The sequence below is a fragment of the Protomyctophum bolini genome (assembly GCF_963924005.1).
Source record: "Protomyctophum bolini genome assembly, chromosome: 12".
NCBI lineage: Eukaryota > Metazoa > Chordata > Actinopteri > Myctophiformes > Myctophidae > Protomyctophum > Protomyctophum bolini.
Genome location: NC_137873.1, coordinates 5,107,699 through 5,128,428, shown reverse-complemented (window position 1 = coordinate 5,128,428; position 20,730 = coordinate 5,107,699). Strand labels below are relative to the sequence as shown.

Below are 20,730 nucleotides of genomic sequence, written 5' to 3'. Positions count from 1 at the left end.
GACGAATTGAAGTATGGTACAAAATACTGCTATATAGTATCGATCTATACTGTTTATCTATCAATTGTATTACCAGTAAGACGCGCAAACGCGGGAAGCGAACGCAGCTGAGACCCTGCAGATCATGTCTGTCTGTCTGTCTGTCTGTCTGTCTGTCTGTCTGTGTGTCTGTCCCGCTGTTACTGTATATGTGGACCTGGCCCCTTTTGTGCCCATATATCTAGCTGTTATTTCACAGGCTGTGAGGTTCTTGTGAAGAATGTTCAACATACAATGCAAGCTTGTACATCACCTATTTTAGAAACATGTGGAAAATCCTTTCCTGCCCAAAATAGGGGACACTGGATTTAAAGGGCTGTATTTTGCCTGTCTCGAGTACCAGGTCTTATTCCCTAACTTGAGTAAACTAAAGACCTGGAGGCGTGGTCAATGCTCTTTTGGCCACTCAGAATAGCCAAATGGCATTGATCACGCCTCCAGGTCTTTAGTTTACTCAAGTTAGGGAATAAGACCTGGTACTTGAGAGTGAGACACGCAAAATACAGCCCAAAGTGTGTAAAATGCTGTGGGTTTCATTGGGGGATTTGTCTTTGTGTTGTGATAGGGGTGGACCCCACCAATGTGATGTGATGTGATGTGGGTTTCATTGGGGGATTTGTCTTTGTGTTGTGATAGGGGTGGACCCCACCAATGTGATGAGGGTTTCATTGGGGGATTTGTCTTTGTGTTGTGATAGGGGTGGACCCCACCAATGTGATGAAGATCGTCATTGGCCCCGTCATCTGCTTCGTCCTGCTGCTGTTTGTGGCAGGAGCAGGATTCATTATGTTTAAGAAGAAGTACGTCCCCCATGTTCTTTATTCACTTCATTGGCCTTAGTGTCATTTAGGTTCTAGCTCTACTGATAATTCACCATTTAACACATATTCCAGTACTTTCCCAAAAAGTGTTTGTGAACAGTGAACAATGGGGGGGGGGCATAATTTGGAAGGCATAATTTGCTGTTTATTTGCGTATCTATAACTCAGAACGTTGTAGTACATTTTCATATAATATTGTCATTGTTTGAATGGAAACATTTGCTAATGGGTTGACAGTCAATCATAAGTAGTCCGTCCTGTCTACTCCCTCTGATATAATGGAAAAACAATTTTTCATGTCGTTTTCTGCTGAAACACTGTGTTTTCCCCATCGTATTTTATGCATTTGCCATCGTTCAGTAGTAGCATTGCATTTGATTGCATTTTAATCTCCTTTTTTACTCTCTTAGGCAAACTCAAGTGCCCAGTGGGCCCATCTACGCTTCTTCAAACCCAGAATATCTTAGTGCTAATGATGGTAAGTAATGAGATTAAACGTTTACCCTTGATAGGGAAGCTCTCGATGGGTTAATCACTAATCACTAATAATTTCTGTCGGGTAGAAACCACATATCTCTATTATTTCATTTCATTTTTTGTAAATTAAAATTGTCATACTACATAATACTGTATAAGTAGCGGATATGAACATGTAGATGTGCTATTTTAATTATTTAAAGTGAAAATGAAAGGGGTTTATTCGGTCTGTGGGTTTTTATAAATATTGAACCAGTGAAAAGTATTAACAAGAACTTAAATAACAAACTACGGTTGGATCCATTGGGTCCACCAGTTATCTTTTTCCCCCCCCATTTCTTGAAAAGTAACCATTTTGGTTTCCAACGACAATAATACAGCAGCAATAATGTCTCCACACAGTGTATGAGCCAGATGAGTGGGAGGTGCCCCGGGAGAAGGTCAACATCCTCAGAGAGCTGGGCCAGGGCTCCTTCGGCATGGTGTACGAGGGCATCGCGAAGGACATAGTGAAGGGCGAGCCGGATCTGCGCGTGGCGGTCAAGACGGTCAACGAGTCGGCCAGCCTGAGAGAGAGGATCGAGTTCCTCAACGAGGCCTCGGTCATGAAGGCCTTCTCCTGTCACCACGTGGTAAGGAGAGACCACATCATCTGAACAGAGATGTGCTCTATACACAAACACTACTCAGACACATGCGGGAACATCTAAAATATGCCTTCTGTATATATATACCAGCTATGTTTATTCTGGTACGCGGTACTTGCGTTATGCATGTTACAAGTATATTGTTATTACTTGGTGCCATTTCACAGTCACCATTGCCAACGACATAATTGGCTATATTTGATTCGGGAATCTAAAAATACATGGTTTTGGATGCTGGGGATGAGTGTGCTACTGCCTTTTATTTCCATCTATTTATATCTCAAACTTTGCTCTTGGACTGGTTCTTCAAGTTTTGTTTCTCCATTCCTTGCGGTCAGACTGATTGTTCTACCACATCACCTGTTACAAGGTCCAACCCCACAGTGCTACTGTAGAACCCGGTGGTTCTCAGAGTTCCTTGGGGGAACCCTGAGGGACCGGTCTGTATCTCTGAGAGTATACAAATGGAACCACAGGTCCATTTGGTTCCATTTGTACACTCTCAAAGGTATGGTGGTCGTTGAAATTAGAAAACACACTCCACACACTGATGAAGGCTGGATAGACGAAATGTTTTTTTACATTTTTTTTCATGTAGAAAATAAAAAGAGTTAAAACTCACTCTTACCACTGTGTGACCCAGTGCCTTTTGTTTATGATGATGGTCCTTGAAATTAAAAAGTTTGAGAACCACTGGTATATATAACCCATCAAACTGTGCCTCCTCCCCCGACCCTCAGGTCCGTCTACTGGGCGTGGTGTCTAAGGGTCAGCCAACCCTGGTGGTCATGGAGCTGATGACACACGGTGACCTCAAGAGCTTCCTGCGCATGCTGCGGCCCGACTCTGAGGTAGCGCACAGTCACCTCACACTCCATGATGATGGTTGATTACGCTTATTATCCCCCTTACTTTACTTGGAGGGATGGAATGATTACATTAAGAACACTCCTTCACAACAATGTAGGTCTGCTGCTAAAGTACAGGCATCATAACGTCAACACACAATATTCCATAATGCAGTCAACTCCCAACCGGTGCTCCACTAGTGGGCCGTGAGGGTGTTGTAAGTGAGCCCCCGAATAATTGGCAAAACACTTTTTGTGATTTTAATGAAAACAATAACATTAATATGAACATAATAATGTAAAGAAATTGCTATTTTGGTATCTTTTGGCTGCATTGCTGCCAAGTTAAGTGGTCAGATGGGTGGGCCACAAACAATGGCTTTTGAGATTTAATGTTTTTACGACGCGCCTCATTACTATAGAACAACCCGGGCCGCCCACCGCCGACTCTCAAGGAAATGATTCAGATGGCGGCGGAGATCGCAGACGGCATGGCTTACCTCAACGCCAAGAAGTTTGTCCACAGAGACTTGGCGGCCAGGAACTGCATGGTGGCTCACGACCTCACCTGCAAGATAGGAGGTACGGTCAAGATGGAGTCGCAAGAGTTGTGAATCTGTTCTGTCCAGTTCTCATATATATATATATATATATATATCAGTGTATATATATATATATAATATATACTCAACTTACGGCAGAGTGTAAATGAGGTCTCAGGAAGTGGGATGTGTGAAACATTTACATCAATGAATGTTTTACGGAATAAATTATCTACATGTTAAATTAAGGTTTATATGAAATTACAGCTAGAAATGTGCAATATAGTAACTAGAAATGAATAACCATATCACTGAAATAAAGAGTACAGAATATTGTACATGCACAATACAGAGGAGACTACAGTCAGGATGGATGAATGATAACTGTGAACTAGCTACATTGTAACGTGCATTTCCGTCCCTACACACAGACTTTGGTATGACCAGAGACATCTATGAGACTGATTACTATCGTAAAGGAGGGAAGGGACTGCTGCCTGTCAGGTGGATGGCACCGGAGTCCCTGAAGGATGGAGTCTTCACTGCACACTCAGACTGCTGGTCAGTACTCAGTACTCAGTTTTGTGTGTGGCTTTTATTTATATATTTTACTTAAATTTTATTATATTTCCTGAAACAAGACATACGACAAACAAGTAGACATCAAATATGTTGCCAGACATCATCTCATATAAAATAAAAAAGACAAATGTGGTTCTATTTTAATAGGAGATTGCACACAAAAACAGAAAAGGTTTAAAACGGAATAAAGATTTTTTTTAGAGAGATTTGATCTACTTTTAGTCAGTCAAACACCAGTTTCAGTCATTTCTTTTTTTCCATCCCATTTATAATAAAGGCTAGTTCATCTTGTGAACAATAAAAGCCGATGTTTTCAAGGTAAAGGGTATATAGAAAGGAAGACGTACGAAGATGTACTTGTACACCACATCGTACCATATACTGTAAATATGTACAGTCAATCTACAGTGAATATAGAGAGGAATATTGCAATGTATCAATGATAAAACCGCTGCAAAAACGAAATTGTTCGGTCGCACTACTAGTTGAACATTTGGCTGCGGCTTTTGGGAGTTTTCTAAACGAGCAACTTCTAGCACAAATTTCATTTATTTATTGTCCACGCCTATCCTGCCAGTCTCAGATCCCTCCTCCTTCACCGTTGTTTACCAGCTCTCGATGCTGTCTCAATGTGTCCTGAAAGCCTTAAGTTGTGTAAAGAATTGTAAAAGTGGCATTCATGAAATTGCTGTCCTAAAATGCTGATGAAGTATAGTAATACGTGTGTGTGTGTGTGTGTGTGTGTGTGTGTGTGTGTGTGTGTGTGTGTGTGTGTGTGTGTGTGTGTGTGTGTGTGTGCACGTGTGCGTGTGCACGCTAGGTCATTTGGGGTGGTGCTGTGGGAGATCAGTACGCTGGCAGAGCAGCCCTACCAGGGTCTGTCCAATGAGCAAGTCCTCAAGTTTGTTATGGACGGAGGTTTCCTGGACCGGCCCGACAACTGCGCAGACAGACTGTGAGTACAGACTAGTGTGACTGTTGGCTAATATCACTACTGTTCTGCTACTGCAATCATCACTACTACTACTACTATTATTACTAATACAGACTTAGAGCACTCGATTACTGGCTGCTGACACAAACTAGCGCTAGGCAATATGACTTCAAATATAATTAATAATATATATAATTGAAGAAGTTGAAGAATTTTTCAGAAGATAATTGATGGCTGTATATATTTTGGGACACAAACGATCTACAAGCTCATAACGTCTTGCGATGCACGACGCCTGTTGTGTTCGCACATCAGCAATGTGTGGTGTGGGACATCATCGCGCGACTAAGTATAAATCAAGCTTAAAACAATCCAGCATCAGAAAATGTCTGCATGATAAACTACAACACCTCCCTCCCTCCACTACCCTCCGCAGACACAGCCTGATGCAGATGTGCTGGCAGTACAACCCCAAGACGCGTCCCATGTTCAAGGAGATCATCGAGATGCTCCGCGAGGACCTGCACCCGTCCTTCCAGGACATGTCCTTCTTCTACAGCGAGGAGAACAAGCCCCCCGAGACGGAGGACTTTGACCTGGACATGGAGAACATGGAGAGCATCCCGCTGGACCCCTCGTCTTACTCGCAGCGGGAGCAGTGCTCCGACCGGGACGAGGGCTCCTCCGTGGGCCTGCGGGGCAGCTACGAGGAGCATCACATCCCCTACACACACATGAATGGGGGAAAGACTAACGGACGAATACTGGCCCTACCGCGGCCCAGTCCATCATAACATACTACTCGCGCACACACACACACACACACATGCACGCACACACGCCCACACACCTCCTCATCTCCAACACCAACACACAGATGCTAGATATAAATATATATGTATATGTTTTTTTGTTTTTTTTTTCGTTTTGTTTTCCGTAATTTTATATAGATCTCACTCATCACACTCTTCAGAGGCCCCTCGAAGCATATCTCAGGACATTATTTTTTTTCTTCTCAGATGCCACACACTAAACCAACACACTACTGTATTGTCCAACCATGGACACCAGGGTTTGTTTTTTTTTGTATTTAAAAGATGAACGATCTGCTTCTCTCTTGTCCACGATTGTAGTATTTTTTTATATATTGCCAAGTTTGTGCTAGACTGGGCGGATGATGGAATCAACTGTGAAACAAACTCTTTTTGACAAACAAGAAGGCTGCTAAAACTCATGGTCGCTTTTCTGACTCTTTAGACTTGTCCAGCCCCCCCCCCGACCCTTACTTTAACAAAATGACGTTACCCCATCCTGGGGTTTGAAAAAGGAAAAAAAGTGCCCTTCTATTTTGTCTGTGGCCTACATCAGCTGTCATGGGATTTGTGTCTGAAACTTTGTACTCACGATGTCAACAAAACACAAGAAGACTTTTATCAAGCAACAAAGCTTGTGAACTTGTTGGATGGTCTGAGATGGTCCATCGCTGAACAAACTGTTTATTCACTGGAGCAGGTTGGAAGTAACCTGCCTCCTCACACTCTGCAGTATTCCAAAACAGCACACGGATTAAAACACATTTATGTTGGGTTATGTATGTCCTCCCCTTTGTTCTGTCGTCGTGTGTCCCCCACCCCCCTCCCCCCGTTTCATATCTACAGCTGAAGGATATTTAAACTGTTTTCAAAAGCATTTTTGACAAAACGAGTTCCTCAGATTGACCAATAGCTGCTTCTTTGGTACTGTATATTTTAGTGGGTATAGAAGATTATAAATATATATAAATATATTATTGATGTTTTTTGTACATAGTTGACATGTCATTTATGAGGTATTTCAGGTCATAGAAAAGGTTTTTACATGTTTAGTCTCTTATGTTTAATTTTTTTTCTAATCCAGAAAATCATACTAATTATCATTTTTGGACTCTCGATCAACCAACTGCACTTGGTCCTTTTTTTTGCTATTGGATGCACAGGTGAAAAGTGTTGGCGTCTTTAGCTTCAGATGTCTGCCCCTAATATCAAGATCAAATCAAATTGAGCTGTAAATAAAGCAGCAAGGTGCATTCATGAAGTGGCAGGATTCTTATTTCTTATCACCTCATTTTACAGTACATGTCCTCTTTCTGCAGCACTATCATGTTGACATGATGGTAGGTTCAGTTACTGGATCTACATTTCAATTTGTGGATATGTTCTATCTGTGGCATGAAGGTGCCACCTGTTGGCCATCATTGGCAGTGTGTTGAGGTGTGTGGTTGGTTGGTTGGTTGGTTGTAACCTGGTTGTGTGGGTGTTTAGGTGCTACAGGGGTCAAGTTCCTTCCCACCAACACAGAAACTAGCTGTTTAAATGCTCCGTGGTGTCTCCGTCTTGGCTGGGCATTTCAGCAAAAAGAATTGGGGAACTAGAAGAATGACTAAATTGGTAGTCATTATTAAATATAATTGGAAATGATTTGTGTCGTAACTAGTAAGGATGACTCAGTCCAGACACAGTTCTGTATACAAGACGAATACAAGAACCCTCGCCCCAAAACACACTCGCCCCAGTAAAATCCGTCGACCTCGGAACGTTCGGACCCACAAATCTAGCACAATTTCTGTCTACTCACTGCGTCTCATTGGTGGTTAATGAACAGTTCTGAAACCTGCCTACCAGTGCATTCATTCATTGTTGCATTCAGCAATGGGGATTCCAATGTAATAGAAACTATAACAGTAGCCTTTTCCTGTTTATTGTCACATCACAGTTTTACAAGTAAAAAAGTGGGGAAATTAGTTTCTGTGCATAGTTCCCATCGTATTGGGGGGGGGGGGGGGGGGTGTAAGGAGCTCTTTTTCCTCAAAAAAGTATGCATTTATTTATTTATTTTAAATTGTCAAAGCTGCTTGATGGATGGTGTCACTGGTTGTGATGTTTCTGAACTGTCTACGACCCACTTCAGAGTGACAAACGGTACCATCTTATGATGAGCATGAAGAAGGTTCCTCCAGCAGGAAAAGACCAAAACTTCCCTTTCGGTTTTTTTTCTGGGCCATGGTGGCCCGTATATATCTGAATGATCTGAGATATCAAGCAGTGATGTCTAGGAAACAAGTGAAAGTTCAAAACGAATCAAATCTCAAAATGTTTTTCTAGTTGTCATAACATGCCAAATGTGTTCCAAGTGCTAAATCTGTTTCTCGTTAATGTAGGCCAAGTACTATCAATTCTACTATTTTTCTATGTATGATCTTTGCATTACTGATACAGAATAAATAGTTTGGGTTTTTTATTGCCAAATATCATGACATTAAACTAATAAGTGGTGTGTTATTTGAGCAGCAGGTGATATATGGTGAAAACATCCAGATTACTCTTTGGACTACACAACTGTGAACCTTGTATAATCTATTACTAATCAGAAAACACATCTGGAACCAATACTGTACAATACACCTACATCAAGCACCTCCCCAAAGTATGGACTGAAAGAAAAACCCTACATTAAACATTTCAAACACATTTGAGCAAAGAGTCATCGACGGCCTCAATTGATGAGTCAGGTGATACTGGATAGTATTGTGCTGGAAATTATTTTTCCACACACTCTGGAGTCCAGTGAATGCAGTCGGTTCAACCTTCTTTATATTTATGATGATAGGCCTAATAGTGCAGAAAGAGTGATGGCTTGGTAACAGTAATTCTCCCCTATACATCTGAACGTTTTAATTGTCTCCTTGGAATATTCCAAAAGACACAATGTATAGAATACAGAAATTACTCAAGATTTATTTCAATATGAATGTTGTACACAGTAGATTTATTTCAATATGAATGTTGTACACACTGTAACAGACAATGATGATAAGGCTCTGATAATGATTTTGTTGTTAGTAATTCTTTGACACTGTCACAAGAGGTCACTGTTGAGCAAATTAAAGTACCGCGGTAAGGCTTATGTTGCAGACAGACAGATGGGAGGAGGATGGCAGGTAAACTTAAGTTCACTTACATGAACATTAACTTAACTTGTCACTTAACTGACATTATTTTCATTTCATTCATCTTTAGGCTAATTATATCGAACAAGGAAGCAATTATTCTCATTCTTTGCCAGTTCTTCGCAGTTGACTGCAGTGACTCTCTGCAAATTGGCCAACGTTCAAAAGAGCGACATCTGTAGTCAAAGAATTCGATAGGATAACCGATTTCGGTGTAACTGCTTGAGTTGGAGGGGGCTGGTCTGGTAGGTCTGCTGTGCTTGTGTGCACTTGTTCCTTAGAAGCATCACCCCTGCAGCGGATTTCGGGTGGTTGCGGATATATAAATTGGATTAAGTCATTTATGCGGTGGGATAACAGGCGGATTATAAATATGCACACTCGGATTCGGGTGACAAAAAAGCTCATCCGCTGATCTCTGATTGACATGATCATGAATTGACATTGAATTTGAAAAAAAGGACACATTTACACAAAATATGTTTGACAATATAAACGCATAATATCCAGCTTGCCCAGAGACATCTTGAAAATATAGCAAATTCGTTCGATACAATTTGTTCCTGAATAACATGTAGTTGGTATCAAGTTCAACTGTGTGTGTGTGTGTGTGTGTGTGTGTGTGTGTGTGTGTGTGTGTACCTGCAATCTGAACCAGTCCAGTCTCATGCCTCTGAAGTCAAACACATCTCCATCCTCCACTATAAGGAACAAGCATGTGCAAAATTACCACAACACTGTGTTTGATGTTATTTTTAAAACAATATTCACACACATCACATCATCCTTCAATAATTATATTCCACAACACTGAGCTGACATGGACATAAGCATTTAATCTTTGATGTTTACTGTCTGCTGGCGTTTGGCTTATGAATGTTATTCTGTTGTACCAGGTTTTTCTTTTCCTTTTAGATTTTTTTGAGAGAGAGAAACCATGAAACAGTTTTTGGCATAATATAAACACAGTACATTCCAGTATCAACCCATTTTGCGCGGGAACCCCTTTTATGTTATACAAGATCTACAAGCTCACGCCGAGTGGCGCTCTACGAGCTTGTAGGTCTGCTATTTCTTTTAAATGGTGAAAATGTGCCTCACATCTTTGAATATATATTGTTACAGAGTGAACATTTTAACTCAATTCTTTGCTTCTGTGTTGGGGTCCCTGGAACAACATATTTTCATATTGGGGTCCTTTCCTTGACATGAAATATTGAGCACAACTGAAACAGAAACATTTCAGAAAGCCGTCAGGATTTTGAAGACTTTTTTTTTAATTTCGACCTCAGGCCTAAATGGGTTAATTGAACTGAAAGACTGTATAAATAAAGAATGACCTGTTGCAATTGTACACTCTCAGGGTTAAATGATCATACATGATTACCTCAAACCATGATTTACAGTACAGTAGTTTATGTTTACCTTGTTTGACGCTGAGAGAGGTCATCGTGTTGACGAAGGAAGACATGATGATTGATTCATCTTCTGGACACACAGAGAGGTTCTAGCATAGAAAAAACAAGTTCCATTCTTACGGTGATTAATGTTATCGATGCATGTTCCTTTAGCCATTATTCATCATTGTCATACAAATAAATATTAGGAATATGAAACCATGGGTGGTAGGGGTAGTTTCAGTAACCCCATTCCCCCCGTTAATTAAGATTTGTCCCACTGACATTTTCAATGCTTGTGTGTGTGTGTGTGTGTGTGTGTGTGTGTGTGTGTGTGTGTGTGTGTGTGTGTGTGTGTGTGTGTGTGTGTGTGTACCTGCACCAGTTCGTTGAGCACCACAGCATCGAAACCAGATAGATACTGAACGTAGTACCTCTGCATGACTGGACCATACTTCCTCACATGGGCCCTCAGCTCCTCCATGTAGAAGATCAACTCTGCTATGTGTCTGTAACACACACACACACACACACACACACACACACACACTTAACAAGAAATTCTTGAACACAAACAATAGTGGATGCGCAAACTTGGAAAACTCTACAACAAGTGCTTCAGGATACAGATCACGGGCATCGCCTTCTCCATATATGGCGACTGCCAATTATTGCAGACACTGAACAGAATTTTGCCGATGCCTGATCAGCTCTCAGCTTGGGCATGCCTGCAATCTGCAGGCACCTCACGACTGATTTATGGACATTACCAAGGCTTCCAAATATGAACACAAGTAGTTTACATTTGTAGCCAAGCTGTATAATAGCATCTTTAAGACGCTGGTACTTAAGCACCTTAAGCCTCTTCCAGACTGTGGTCAAATGTACATGCCACTTCCAAAATGGTCACTTCTCTACTGTCATCAACACCAACAATATCTGGTGTATTAGCTGTGACATCTGAAATCATCATAGACTCAAATACCACACGACAGTGTGATTTGAGTCTGGCTACATGAACATGGCAGTTAAAACATACGAGTGCTTATACATTTTGGCAGATGATGAAACATATGAACTTAGCTAATAGGTCAACAATTCTGTCGTGCCTAGCGATGTACATTCCATTATATACATAGCAACCAAACACACATTACTGTGTGCGATCATGTATCAGTGTGTGTGTATTATTGTGCGTGTGTGTGTGTGTTTGCTTACTTGTCTAAGTCATCTGTACTTTTCTTCTGGATGTTGTCGGCGTGACGAAGGAGCCAGATGATTTCATCACGGGCAAACGATAATGCCATGAACACAAACAGCGCCTGCAGGTGGAGAACACAGAGTAAAAGAGAGAAAGGTCTCTTTTTGAACACCTACTGTACAAAGAAAAAACACACTACTTTGGTATCATTATCTTCATCAGAACATTATAGGGCCAACTCATGCAGGTGTTAAATAGAAAGTAGAAAAGTTCATCTTAAATCATTATGTTTATAAGAAGACAGAGTCACACTAGTTATCAGAACATAATGTATTCCCTTAATAAACTGTGTGATAACGTATTCTGGCCCCGATTGAAAAGGCATTATCCCAATCCCACAATGCACAACTTGGAGTAAGGGACAAAGCGCTAAAGCATTGTGTGATTTCAAATGCCCAGATTTTGAGCTTGTATAAACTGGGTACCAGTACCAGATCAGGAATCACCATTATTATTATTCGCAGTACTAACGTTGTGGTCCTGTACTTCTGGCTCTCCACAGGAACTCCATAACATAGAATATACAAATATTGCAGCACGACTCTTTAACCCAGGCCTGACGTAGGAATAAATAAAAAACGTTCGCTCTGAAAGAATATATATTCAAAGATTTGTGCCTTACGATTTTTCAAAAATAGCAGACCTAAAATATGATCTGAAGTGGGACGTGTTCCTCAGTCATGTTGCAGGTCCCTTGGTGTGATCCATGGTCAGGCAATGCCCTCTTGATTGTTTATTGTATTACTACACATTATGATACGGTTGATGATGCTGCGTTTGGTCGTCTAAATAATGTAAACTATTTTCAATTTTTTCTTATCTATCTTGTCTGTCCATGAATACGTACTCTGCTGTTGTTGCTTGTGTCTGTATTTTAGGTTGTCTGTTGTATGCGTTTGTAAAAAATCTAAAATAAAGTACTGATCATAAAAATAAGAAAATAGCAGACCTACAAGCTCGTAGTGCGCCACTCGGTGGCACGCTATGAGCTTGTAGATCTGCTATTTTTCAATAGCTAAAGCATAACATAATGCTTAGTTAAAAACACCAAAAGGGGTTCCCACCCCAAGAATGGGTTAAGTTGACATTATATATTACCTTTGGGCCCAGGAGTCCAGGCTGGTCAGCAAGGACGGTAGCCAACTCCTTCAGAGCAGAGCGGAGAAACTTGCGTCTCTCTCTGTGCATGGAGCCTCTGCACATCAAACACATAGATGATGCCCAATGACACATCATTCAATTATATATTCTATCACCTTCGGGACAACATGGTAAGATGAGAGTACCACTGACAGAAGAGGAGAGAAGGCAGGTGGTTGAGCAGGGGAGGAATTAAATATTTTACCTTTACTAGTTCAATAACTGGTCATACTATATATTTTTTTTGTTTTTTGGTAGGGTCAGTAATGTCAGCCCATTGACATTGGCCAAAGAAACTGGCCCAGACAGCCAATAAGTGGAATGTTTCTCAATAGCATTTTTTCTTCCATCCCTTTTCTGGGGTGAACACACAGATATTATTAGTGTAGCGTGAAAACATCAGGGGGCGTAAAAGCATAAGGTTTAAGTGATTAAAAAGTGAAGGGATGCAGGACTAAAAGACTAATGGATGGAGGAATGAGTGGCCAATTAGAGAAAGTGGTTAAACAAGTGCAAAAGCATGCAAGATAAAAGGATAGCAGGTTGAGAAAGAGGGAAAGGCGAGAAGAGACAAAGACAAGAGAGAAGGATGTATGGATGGATAGATAGACAGATAGAGGCAGATTAAGAGATGGAGGGCAAAGAGAGATTAGGATACGTACGCATGAGACAGTGCTTGTTCCTTGCATTCTCTTATGTCGTTGATGCGTTTGTTGTATCTGAAACACACAAATTGAAGAGAGGCACTGATTGAAAACCCTGAACCCAGTGTGTGTGTGTGTGTGTGTGTGTGTGTGTGCGTGCGTGCGTGCGTGCGTGCGTGCGTGCGTGCGTGCGTGCGTGCGTGCGTGCGTGCTCGCTCACAAATTGTTTCCATTTTATTATTATCCTGTCTGTGTGTGAACTCCTGCAATTATAGCATTTGTCTACTACTTTTATTTCCTGAGATGGCAACACATACTGTAATGTCCAATTGTTTGTCTTATTGCTTTCTGTATGTCTTTGTCTATTCTTGTTCATGAAAAATTAATACATTTTAAGTTGAAAACAAAAGAAAACCCTAAACTCATGGCATGAAGGTGTTAAAGATTCCAATAAATTATTATTATTATACTAATAAAGACAAACAATTGTGTAATTGAGGATGTTAAGCAGAACAGTGACAATATAGAGACATTGAATATGTTATGAGTGTGTAAAAAATTCCTAAATCGGCAAAAGAGTTTTGACATAAAAATCACAAATGCTCAACATTCATAATGTAGCTTGTACACATCAAGTCACCAAATGTACATTATAAATCAGGCATAAATGTGTGTAGATGCTTCCTACGCACACGTGTGTGTGTGTGTGTGTGTGTGTGTGTGTGTGTGTGTGTGTGTGTGTGTGTGTGTCTGTGTGTCTGTGTGTGTGTGTGTGTGTGTGTGTGTGTGTGTGTGTGTGTGTGTGTGTGTGTGCGAGTGTGCACGCGCGCCTACCCTCTGATGTTAACAAACAGGTCCTCAGCTGCTTTGTGAATGTGGAAGACCTCATCTCTAAACAGGCAGAGACACGTGGAACTCTGCAGAGCCAACTTGCCAGTCTCAATAATAACATTCTGTTACATCACCTTTGGTGTCCCTATACATTTATGTTACCTGTCGTCACCTGCTTCCTGGTCATGTGACTTCAGTAACCAATACACGACAGCTATGTCCCACAAAACTCCCTTCAAAATAAAAGCATTTGGCTCAAAGGAAAACGACTTGTTTCACAATAAGATCATAATAACAATGTCTGTTCACCCAGAATATAGAAAAGTTCAGTAGAAAACGTGTTTGGGTTCTTTACAGTTACAGACACAGAGAGGGGGGAGGGGGGGCTAGAGAAAGCAATATGAGATATTTTATGATCTTGTGATTGCAGTACAATACTGTTAAATCAACAGCCTACAATGGTATAGAAGAGGAGACTGACTGGCTTGCTGGCTGACTGACTGACTGACTGACTGGCTGGCTGGCTGGCTGGCTGGCTGGCTGGCTGGCTGGCTGGCTGGCTTGCTGGCTGGCTGGCTGACTGACTGTTAGACTCATATAGGTTGGAAGGAGATGGATTTTAAACTTTGTCATAGAACATCAAAGCCTTGATTGATTGATTGAAATATGTATTAACACTTTAACAGTTTGCAGAATTACAGTACATTTCAAACACAAACTCAATACAAAGACTTTAAGCAATTAAGCATTACACTTGTTTACAAGAGGGTCCACCTGTGTGTGTGTGTGTGTCAAGACATTTGATTAGCAACTACACACACCTGTTGCAAGGTGTCACTGTGAGCTCCTCTCCTCTCCTCTCCTCTCCTCTCCTCTCCTCTCCACAAACAGACCTTTAAAACATGTTTTTTAATGTTTTTCTACGTACACTAGACGTATTCTTCATATTTGGAGCATGCCGAATTCAATGGCGGCGGTCTCAAATTTCCACGACGTTTGCAAAGGTCAAAGGTCAGCCAAAAGACTGCAAAATCTGACCATTTTCTGGAATTAATCGCTCAAGATATTTTTTTAAAATCTGAAACTTCACTCAATCCATATTGAGAGTAAGCCGGATGTAATGGCACCGGGCCTGATTTTTTAGGCCACTGATAAAGGTCAAAGATCAGCAAAAAGACTGCAAAAGCGGGCAATCTTTCCCTCTCAATAACTCCACAACGATAAGGACTTGGGGTCTAATTTGTATATATGTTGTTCAGTTTTTCGAGACGATCAAGTGGATATCTTGTTTGTCCTGGTACGACACTTTTCAAAATTTCAGATCTTCCTTCAGTATGGTGTTAGGTTGTACACCTATATGTACCTTCCGAAAGTGGAGGAAGCCAATTTAGGAGTGGCGTACCGGGACAAACAAGATATCCCCTTGTTCGTCTAAAAAAAACTGAACAACATATCTCGAAATCGGAATCCAACTTCTTATCGTTTTCGAGTTATTAAGCGAGATAGCGAACCTGTAACCCTAATCAATTAAGAGAACCGTATGTCCGTGTGGGAGGAAACTTATATTGGTGTTTTCAGAGCAACGAGCTGATCAAGAATCTGGTCTCGGTTTTGCTCTACGACCTCGGCAACCATAACCCTAACCCTAGCATGTTTTGGTGGCTGGGTTAGGGTTAGAGAACAGTAAGTCTGTGTGTGAGGAGATTTATATTGATGCGTTCAGGGCGACACGCTGATCAATAATCTGGTGTTTGATTTAGTTTTCGACCATTACTTTTCCCTGTAGATACATATTTATGATTATCTCTAAGACGATTTGACAAAACTTTACAATTCTGACATATGTCAGTCTACCCTCATAATTTATGAGTCTGTCAAAAAAGAAAGTAAGTCTCTAGCACATTCCTGTCAAAAGTTATGATTTTTTAAAGAAATATAAACCAAAATACTCATTCCCAGTTCTGAGCTAGTCTGATTGCTGTCAGCTGTGCTCAATTCAATGGATTGAATGGTGACGCATGTCCCCCCCCCTCTCTCTCTGCTGTTGCATGTCAGAGTACTATATACTTCTCCAGTACAAGGGTCTATAGCCGAGGGACCATTCAGTTCACAGCTTATGCCGTTATTTTACTAGAGACTGTAATTTAACAGTAGAATGCAGTATTTTATGCAAAGCCACATGGAAATAGGCCACACCCAGGTTTTCCCTTCAAAGTTCAGTTGATTGTTGTTGGCCATGCAGTGAAGGAGCCTTCTGTAATCTTTTTAGCCAACAGTTTTTTGCCAAGCAAATTAACAAAACGACACAACAAAAGAAGAAGCAGAAAGAAGACTGATAATCTAAGAAGAAAATCAGACTGATATTAAGGTAAGCAAGTTGCCTACAGTCTATATTTGTAAGTTTTAAACATCTGCTAGCTGCTAGCAACATTGCTCAAGCTACACAACTTACTTTGCCCACTTTGGCAAATCTAACCTACTTTAACAATTTCTGAAACATCAATACGTGAGCAAGATGATATCATGTGATATGTGTACATATTCTTGCTTTGATATGTTAACGTGAGGCACATGAGGACCCACAGTTGCACACCCAATGCTTCTTTTAAGTGTGTTCATCCTGCAGATGTCAAAGACATTTCCAAACATACAGAACATTTAAAGTGTATAATTTTTCCCAGGGCTTGGATGGGGATTTGACTCTTGTAATTCAGCTTCTTACAACCCATTTAGGAGAAAGCCAAGATGGACTGCTGATTTTGGCTAATGTGAGTATTGATCAATTATTGTTCAATATTGTGATTGTACACATGCTACAACATTATTATTTTTGTCCTAATTTATTTTAACTTTTCAGTGGTCTAACACAAGTGCTGACGTCGAGAGACAATTCATCCTACCAGCCAGTCCTCGACTTGTTCTGCTTGGTATGTATTTTTGTGTAAAAAAAATGCCCTTTGTGTAAAATGAGGCAATCATAGAACCTTCATGTGAAGATGCCATGCCTTAATTGTATTTTAAGTGAAGATACATCTTGCTCAACTGAAACTGAAATGAAAAGTAGGGAGAGTCTTCTGTTCCATATGTATTTCCTGCCCTTCTACAGATCCACCTTGCAAACCAAGCAACTGCCATTTTTCATGTTTTTGAGAAATATTAAAATGTAATCAAATGAACGTGCATGATAGTAACTACTTCTGTAGTCTCAATCTAATTTCAAACTCTGTTTGTCATGGACTCATTCCCTGTAAATAGTAAATACAGCCAGTGGATGATCAGCGTTGAGGGGCACGTGATCTGTGAGGGCATTCGGGTCAGGAGTTGCTGCACTGTTTGCGGTGTTCTACATTTTCAACCTCAAGTACCAAGACGAGGCCTCCAGAACCCTGGAATTCATTCAAAGGTATCTATTGCTGGTGTAAACATCATAGGTAATCCAAGCTCAGATATATTGTATATATCTCTGCTGCCGGGAGGAAACCTCATAACTCCAAAATGTTCATTTTCCAGGAAATGGAAATTAAGAAAACCTTATATTTTTAAAACAAAGCAATACAGCCTCATCAAAGTTGGTGTTGTAACTGTATGTCAATTACTTCCATGAGAGGGGGAGAGGTGGTGGAGTTAGTTGCTTTAGCAGACATTTTGTGGGTCCAAAGAAGTTAAGAGTTTTTGTCCAAAGCACTTTTTACTACTAAACCTCAAAAATGGAGTTATGAGGTTTCCTCCCAACAGCAGTGGTAATGGTAAAGATTAGGGCTCTTCAATGATTTTCAGGCTAACAAAGGACCCGTAGCTGAGAGAGATGCAGGTACCCACGCACACTACATAAACTTCATTGAATAATATTGTGTTTCAGATTAAACCTTTATAGGTAGATTCATAGACTTGTTTCACAGCAGTATCATCAGTGTTGTGTAAAATGTTGTTTGTTTGGCTTTTTTTTATACCAAACCTCTAATGCATATATGCAATCTACACACTGACAGTACAAAACGCCACAGTGTGATGCATTGTAAGCTTGTAGATCTGCTATTTTATACTTTTATACTTCTGTAGTCTCAATCTAATTTCAAACCTTGTATTTACTATTTAACAGGGAATGAGTCCATGACAAACAGCCAGTGGATGATCAGTGTTGAGGGACACGTGATCTATGAGGGCATTCGGGTCAGGAGTTGCTGTTTTTGGTGTTTTCAACTTCAAGTACCAAGACGAGGCCTCCAGAACCCTGGAATTCATTCAAAGGTATCTATTGCTGGTGTAAACATCATAGGTAATCCAAGCTCAGATATATTGTATATATATCTGCTGCCGGGAGGAAACCACTTCTAAATGAAAAATATCCATTTTATAAATATTTAAAATATTATTTATCAATATACACCCAAATTGTGTACCTCCCCTACTGTGTACCACCCACACAAACAGCAGGTGAGTCTCATCACTCTTGAGGAGCTGGGAATTTGACATTCTAGAATATACAAGTATACCAGAATACACAATAGCCTTTTTAAAACCAGATGAATGGCCCTTTTAGATCTATAGGTTGGCACTTGTTACCTGACTGCAACATTGTCTGTAACTCTACACTACTGGTGTGCAACCTCTATTATATACCTCCTTTCAAAGTTTTTCATTTTGAACCTTTTTAAATGTATTTAGCAGCTACATTGTTTTGCTCAATATATATATATATTTTTTTACAGGCACTCCTGATTGAGCCACGCGATGCAAACCAAGCCAAGGCCTCTTCCTTTCTCCATCGCTTCCCAATGTCTCCCTTTCATGTTAAGTATTTGCACTTCAACTGTGATGCACTGCTGTTAAAATGATTGTATTGATGCTGCATATTAATATTGCGTATGACGCAGATGATGCTGTTACCTCTCATGTTAAGTATTTTGCATGTTGGCTAGACTGATACAATGCTGTTAAAATATTCTTATTGATGCTGCTGTATTAATATTGCATTATAATGCAGATGCCGTTTTTGCCATGTCCTGTCATTCAGGATTTTAAATGACAGTTTGTTAATTTAAACTGTTTATCTTTTATTTATTGTTTTTTTGGGGGGTTAATTGAGACTGTTTGCTCATTGTCTACCCATGCATGAGTCTGTCAGTCAGTCTGTCATTTATTATTGATTGCATTTAAAATAATAGAAAAAAGTTTTAATGGAGACTATTGTTGAATAGCAGCTTTAATAATAAACCAACTGTGTTGAATATCTATACCTGTGTGTTTTGTATTAGTTGTATATCAATAATTTAATTTTGATTACATTTTATTGAAAACATGCATACTGGAACATACTGTAAAATGACAGTAAAACCCATAGTTATACTGTATTTTTACTGCATTTCAAAATACTGTATGCTGTTAAATTACCATGAACCCACATTTAATTTAAAGTTATATACTGTAATTGAACAGATGATATGCTGTTAAATTACCATGAACAGACATTTAATTTACAGTTATATACTGTAATTGAAAAAAAAGTATGCTGTTTAATTACCATGAACCCACATTTAATTTACAGTTATGTACTGTAATTAAAAAACGGTATGCTGTTAAATTACCATAGGCCCACATTTAATTTACAGTTATATACTGTAATGGAAAAAAAGTATGCTGTTTAATTACCATGAACCCACATTTAATTTACAGTTATGTACTGTAATTGAAAAACGGTATGCTGTTAAATTACCATAGGCCCACATTTAATTTACAGTTATATAATGTAATTGAAAAAACTGTATATCTACTGTAAAATGAATTACAGTAGATGTACTGTAAAATAACAGTAAATTGCGGGCGTCAGTGCTGCCAGTAATTTACTGTAATAGTACAGTGAAATCTCTTACAGTGGCAGACAGCCAAAAGTAAAACATAAAACATAAATGTGTTTTGGCCATCCAATTATTTACCATGCACGCCATCAAATATGAATACACGGTTTTCAAATAATTGCAATGCATACTATTGAAGAATAGCCTACTATAAAACTTCATGTTCAAACACTGATCAAGACAAAAATGGGAAATGATGGATGGTTATTTCACTATATAAATAGGCCTATTCCTGTGGAACCGGGAGTCAAGCAAAAGGGAATGCATCCCAAGTTCTTGTCAGGGTCCCCAGTTCAAACGTTATTACGCTGTAGAGACCTACGTCCTGCGTTACGTCCTACGCTTGAGAGACCTACGTCCTACGCTGTAGAGACCTACGTCCTACGCTGTAGAGACCTACGTTACGTCCTACGCTGTAGAGACCTACGTCCTGCGTTACGTCCTACGCTGTAGAGACCTACGTCCTACGCTTTAGAGACCTACGTCCTACGCTTTAGAGACCTACGTCCTATGCTTTAGAGACCTACGTTACGTCCTACGCTGTAGAGACCTACGTCCTGCGTTACGTCCTACGCTTTAGAGACTTACGTCCTATGCTTTAGAGATCTACGTCCTACGCTTTAGAGACCTACGTCCTACGCTTTAGAGACCTACGTTACGTCCTACGCTGTAGAGACCTACGTCCTGCGTTACGTCCTACGCTGTAGAGACCTACGTCCTACGCTTT

The 20,730-nt window shown here is 40.2% G+C and overlaps 2 protein-coding genes and 1 long non-coding RNA gene across 3 annotated transcripts; 2 read left to right on the top strand and 1 right to left on the bottom strand.

The window, feature by feature from the left end:
• Positions 1-756: 756 nt before the first annotated feature.
• Positions 757-5,709, top strand: LOC308325426 (insulin receptor-like; the record flags this gene model as incomplete). Its single annotated transcript, XM_080777918.1, has 8 exons — positions 757-839; positions 1,271-1,338; positions 1,740-1,969; positions 2,725-2,835; positions 3,255-3,414; positions 3,806-3,935; positions 4,777-4,911; positions 5,327-5,709. 8 exons carry the CDS (start codon positions 757-759, stop codon positions 5,682-5,684), a joined length of 1,275 nt encoding a protein of 424 aa, XP_080634044.1. The 3' UTR covers positions 5,685-5,709.
• A 3,486-nt stretch (positions 5,710-9,195) lies between these two features.
• On the bottom strand, positions 9,196-16,386 carry LOC308325425 (nck-associated protein 1-like; the record flags this gene model as incomplete). The annotated part of the gene is made up of 8 exons (XM_080777917.1): positions 9,196-9,576; positions 10,301-10,382; positions 10,649-10,781; positions 11,491-11,594; positions 12,632-12,728; positions 13,336-13,392; positions 14,152-14,270; positions 16,345-16,386. The coding sequence occupies 8 exons, from the start codon at positions 16,384-16,386 to the stop codon at positions 9,344-9,346; spliced, it is 867 nt and encodes a 288-aa protein (XP_080634043.1). The 3' UTR covers positions 9,196-9,343.
• A 441-nt stretch (positions 16,387-16,827) lies between these two features.
• Positions 16,828-17,523, top strand: LOC308325515. Its single transcript, XR_013965032.1, has 3 exons — positions 16,828-16,916; positions 17,006-17,075; positions 17,404-17,523. It is a non-coding gene; the product is annotated as an uncharacterized lncRNA (long non-coding RNA).
• Positions 17,524-20,730: the final 3,207 nt, after the last annotated feature.